At 36.8% G+C, this 5974-nt stretch overlaps 1 protein-coding gene across 1 annotated transcript in view; it reads right to left on the reverse strand.

Annotated features, from left to right (window-relative positions):
- Positions 1–1819: 1819 nt before the first annotated feature.
- Positions 1820–5974, reverse strand: part of LOC311080612 (monocarboxylate transporter 2) — a 12085-nt gene continuing 7930 nt past the window's right edge. The window contains exons 5-6 of the mRNA XM_084110659.1: positions 5836–5974; positions 1820–3156 (exon numbers count right to left, since the gene is read on the reverse strand). The exon at positions 5836–5974 is cut by the window's right edge and continues 221 nt beyond it. Of these exons, the coding sequence (XP_083966785.1) occupies positions 2900–3156; positions 5836–5974 (396 nt within the window). The 3' untranslated portion in view covers positions 1820–2899. The remainder of the gene's footprint in view (positions 3157–5835) is intronic.

The raw sequence follows: 5974 nt of genomic DNA on the forward strand, positions 1-5974 counted from the left end.
CCTCTGATACAGCATTGTGAACTTTTATAACGATCCGTTTGGTCATGAGAGACCCACGTGGTCGTTAAAGACAGAAATATGGCTAAGTAGTTTGTTTGTCCAAAACTCAAAATTATGTAGGCCTTCTTTTTTTCTTTCTTTCTTTTTTTACAAAACTACATACTTTTAGGGCGTAGTATAAGTAGGTGATTTGGGACGCAGCAGTCAATCATTTTATCATTCAGACCTTTTAGAACGAATAGTGTTTTATGCTTTACATTGAATCTCCCTGTATAATGACAATTACATTTAGCAATTAAAATCTTTAAAACCGCTCAAAACTGATTCTCTCTCTCTCTCTCTCTCTGCGGGAAATAATGCTCTGAAATAAAGTTATGTTATTATATTTTATTATTATATTATTTTTTTATTATTATTCTATGTATTCCAAGCTTTGGCAATATTGTATTATTTACAGTCATGCCAATAAAGCAATTTTTGAACTGAATTGAATTGAGAGAGAGAGATTGATGTAAAAGCTGTTATTGTGTGTGTGAGTGTGTGTAGTGAAGCAGAGCAGCGCCTCCTGCCGGTCACTAGCGGGAATTACACTCTTCTTCAATCCGACAGTTTTACTGTTGAATCGACATGCATGCAGATCTGCTGTTTGTCCATCTCTGTTAACATGACACATTATTATGGAAGCCCGTAAATCATAATTATCACATATAAGATTATCATTATGCCATAAAAAGCTGTAATTATGATATATCTGTTAAAGCTACACTATGTAACTTTTTATTTCAAAATTACAAAATTTATAAAATGAACGAGTACATCATAAATCCATCTTCCAAACCGTTTTTTTTTTTTTATCTTATCATGAATCACAATGGTACAATTAAATAAGTGTTTATATTTGGAATATTTTAGACCGAGTGTGACACCAACCGCTGCGGAGGAGCACAGTCCCTGCGTGACGCGTCATTAACAGAGGGAAGTAGATCCGGCTACAGTGTTCTTCCGCAGGACGCATGCAGTTTGTTTATTAACCGCTAGAGCGCCAAAAGTGACATAGTGCAGCTTTAAGTAATAATTATGGAATGCTAAATCATAATTATGAGATTAAACGTCAATTTTATCTTTTTATGTAATAATTTCGACTTTTTAAATCATAATTATGACTTTGTAGGCTGGCGTAGGCCTACTTACGTTTCTCCAAAGCATGATTTTTTTTTTTTTTTTAGAAATGGGCTTTTGTCTCTAAAATCACAAGAAAGCTTAATTATTAGCTGCATTCAGGCAAGCGAGAGTATAATCATGTAAAGTCGTATTTTACAATTAGTTCTATTGGTATTTTCTTGACCCATTCACTATAATAAATGAACCATAAAGCACTCACGTGACTCTTTCTGCAGCTTACGTCGTTACGCCAAACGAGTGAGTCATTAGAATAATTGATTCAACCGATTCGTTCAACAAACAAACAACACTTGATTCATTCCACCGTGTTTTCGCGCAGAGATTCAAATCTTCGGTGGATTGAACATCGACATGACGATATGTTAATATATGGTACATGATAATATACTCAATATATGACAAATCAGTCTGAGGCTCACAGTCGTGTATCTGCTGAACTGAATCATCTGATGAATCGCAGCTGTGCTGAGAATATTGAACAAGATAAGGAGAATATTGCGTTAAGATTGAAATACATTTGTGATGCATTAATTGTCTAGTACCATGAAAGTCCTTCAAAATGTAAAATATGAAAGAATATTGTGACCTTTACCTGCTTGTTCATGGAGAGGATGAAATTAGACTCATTTGATTCGTGTTGAAGTTATAGATCTCAAAGCATCTTCCAAATGTGGTTTAATTTAAAATTTCAGCACATCCAGAATTATGAACAAAAGTGAATACAGTCACAACATGTCATAAAGATCCAGTTAAACTGATTACATTTGTTGGCTAATTTTAACAATTACAAAAACAAAAAAAAAGCATGAAGTTAATAATACAAAATAATAATCAAAACAGCATGTGTATGTGCGTGTGAATGTTTTAGTGGCAGTTTGGTCTATTTCTTGACAATCATAACAAATGATACAAAAAAAAGCAAAAATGATACAAAACAAAATGATGTATATAATAACCACATCAAATAAATGTCAGTTTTGTTAGTTATTTACATACTAAAAATAGCACAACATCTTAATTCTGGCATTATAACAATGCATACGTTGTACTACAGTAAAGATAATAATTTAATGATAATTATTAATACTTCTGGTGCTCATAAGACAACAAAAGCTTGTCTTACAGTCTTAAAATAGTTGTGAATTGTTGAACGGGGGCGTTAAAGAAAAGCAGAACTACGAGATGCATTCATACAGTAAATTATACAGCATCTGGTGAATTTACATCAGCAAATACATAAAATAATACACAGTTCATAGTAGAATAATAGATGCTTACTTTATACTTAAGGCAATACATCTTCAGGTTAAAAAGTGTTTATGGTGAGACTGAATCACATTGAACCGTCCGTATGTGTGTGTGTGTGTGTGTGTGTGTGTGTAAAAAAATAACCCGAAATCAGAACGAAACTAGAGTTTCCCCTGAGGACTTCTGGTGTAAATCATATTGCTTCTAGATTTGGTAGTAATGATCGGTAATAATCCTCAGGAACAGATTCATAAGGCTCTAAAGCATCAGATTTACATTCAGTAGCAGATCAGATTGCTTTATACACCTGCGATACGTGTGTGTGTGTCAGACGAGCGGCGCATTGAACACACACTGTTCTGACGCGAGCGTTAGCTGAACCTGAGCCTGTCGATATCAAAGTGCTGGAGAAGTTGAAGCCTCGTCATGCGGACTGACTCTGGCAGTGTCTTCCAGTGTTTGCATAGACTCAGATGTTGGTTTCGCACTGCATGACGGGGTCTTTACTCTCGCTGAGCTCCTGCGCAGCTGTGGCGTCTGCGTCTGCGTCTGCGTCTGCGTCGTTCTGCGCGGCCCGCTGGTACGTCTCCTCGCGCTTGCGCTCGTGGTCCAGCAAGCGGTAGTTGATGAAGTTCCCGATGAAGAGCCAGATGCTGGAGAACACCACCACCGCTCCACAGCACAGGTACATGTACTTGTAGTTCTTCGTGATGTCCACTAGTTTCCCTGCGGAGCAAACACGGCCATGCTGTTATTATCTGCAGTGTGTGTCATTTCCCCCCGTCAATCATTTATCCCTTAAAACTCATCTCTGATCACCAACATTACATATTTAAATGTTTTTTCCTTGAAAAAAAGACTCTTCATGTCTTAAAATAGCTCGAATGTAACTCTACACCTTTATAAGCGGTTCTATGAATATGCAAATGAGAAATGCACTTTTATGATGATAGATGCACTTTTATGATGGACAGATGCACTTTTATGATGGACAGATGCACTTTTATGATGGATAGATGCACTTTTATGATGGACAGATGCACTTTTATGATGGATAGATGCACTTTTATGATGGACAGATGCACTTTTATGATGGATAGATGCACTTTCATCATGGATAGATGCACTTTTATGATGGATAGATGCACTTTTATGATGGACAGATGCACTTTTATGATGGATAGATGCACTTTTATGATGATAGATGCACTTTTATGATGATAGATGCACTTTTATGATGGACAGATGCACTTTTATGATGGATAGATGCACTTTTATGATGGACAGATGCACTTTTATGATGGACAGATGCACTTTCATCATGGATAGATGCACTTTTATGATGGACAGATGCACTTTTATGATGGATAGATGCACTTTTATGATGGACAGATGCACTTTTATGATGATAGATGCACTTTTATGATGATAGATGCGGATGGATGCACTTTCATCATGGATAGATGCACTTTTATGATGGATAGATGCACTTTTATGATGGACAGATGCACTTTTATGATGGATAGATGCACTTTTATGATGGATAGATGCACTTTTATGATGGATTGATGCACTTTTATGATGGACAGATGCACTTTTATGATGGATAGATGCACTTTTATGATGATAGATGCGGATGGATGCACTTTCATCATGGATAGATGCACTTTTATGATGGATAGATGCACTTTTATGATGGATTGATGCACTTTTATGATGGACAGATGCACTTTTATGATGGATTGATGCACTTTTATGATGGATAGATGCACTTTTATGATGGACAGATGCACTTTCATCATGGATAGATGCACTTTTATGATGATAGATGCACTTTTATGATGGACAGATGCACTTTCATCATGGATAGATGCACTTTTATGATGATAGATGCACTTTTATGATGGATTGATGCACTTTTATGATGATAGATGCACTTTCATCATGGATAGATGCACTTTTATGATGGATAGATGCACTTTTATGATGGACAGATGCACTTTCATCATGGATAGATGCACTTTTATGATGGATAGATGCACTTTTATGATGGATAGATGCACTTTTATGATGGACAGATGCACTTTTATGATGGATAGATGCACTTTTATGATGGATTGATGCACTTTTATGATGGACAGATGCACTTTTATGATGGATTGATGCACTTTTATGATGGACAGATGCACTTTTATGATGGATTGATGCACTTTTATGATGGATAGATGCACTTTTATGATGGATTGATGCACTTTTATGATGGACAGATGCACTTTTATGATGGATAGATGCACTTTTATGATGGACAGATGCACTTTTATGATGATAGATGCACTTTTATGATGGACAGATGCACTTTCATCATGGATAGATGCACTTTTATGATGGATAGATGCACTTTTATGATGGATAGATGCACTTTCATGATGGATAGATGCACTTTTATGATGGACAGATGCACTTTTATGATGGACAGATGCACTTTTATTATGGACAGATGCACTTTTATGATGGACAGATGCACTTTTATGATGGACAGATGCACTTTCATGATGGACAGATGCACTTTCATCATGGATAGATGCACTTTTATGATGGACAGATGCACTTTTATGATGGATAGATGCACTTTTATGATGGATGGATGCACTTTTATGATGGATAGATGCACTTTTATGATGGATGGATGCACTTTTATGATGGATGGATGCACTTTTATGATGATAGATGCACTTTCATCATGGATAGATGCACTTTTATGATGGATGGATGCACTTTTATGATGATAGATGCACTTTTATGATGGATGGATGCACTTTTATGATGGATGGATGCACTTTTATGATGATAGATGCACTTTCATCATGGATAGATGCACTTTTATGATGAATAGATGCAGTTTTATGGCGGATAGATGCACTTTTATGATGAATAGATGACTTTTATGATGGATAGATGCTGTTTTATGGACTTCAAAACAGAAACAGCCATTCACTGCCATTATAAAGCTTGGAAGAGCCAGGACATTTTTTTAATATAACTCTGATTGTGTTCGTCTGAAAGAAGAATGTCATATACACCAAGGATGGGTTCAGGGAGAGTAAATCATGGGCTAATTTTCATTTTTGGGTGAACTATCCCTTTAAATATGTCATTTTGGTGATCAAAGATAACTTTGAGTCTCTGAGCTGAGTGAGTGGAGGCGGGGCTCATTTGCATATTCATAGAACCGCGTATACTAAATGAGGCAAGGGTGTCGAGTTACATTCAAGATATTTTAAGGCATAAAGACATTTTTTCAAGGAAAACGCATTTAAATGTGTAATTTTGGTGATCAGAGTTTTCAGGGGTAAAATGATTGATTTCAGGGGGATTATAAGTTCTCCGTCTCGGTTTGGTCCTCACCTGCCAGTGGCGGCCCGATGAGCACCGGACAGCACTCCACGATGGTGGTCAGACCCACGGCGCTGGAGAACCTCTGCGCTCCCACCAGGTCCATCAGCGTCTCGAACAGAACCGCACTCACCATCCCGAAGGCGAAGCC

Source organism: Abramis brama (assembly GCF_963993115.1).
Source record: "Abramis brama genome assembly, chromosome: 4".
Taxonomy (NCBI): domain Eukaryota; kingdom Metazoa; phylum Chordata; class Actinopteri; order Cypriniformes; family Leuciscidae; genus Abramis; species Abramis brama.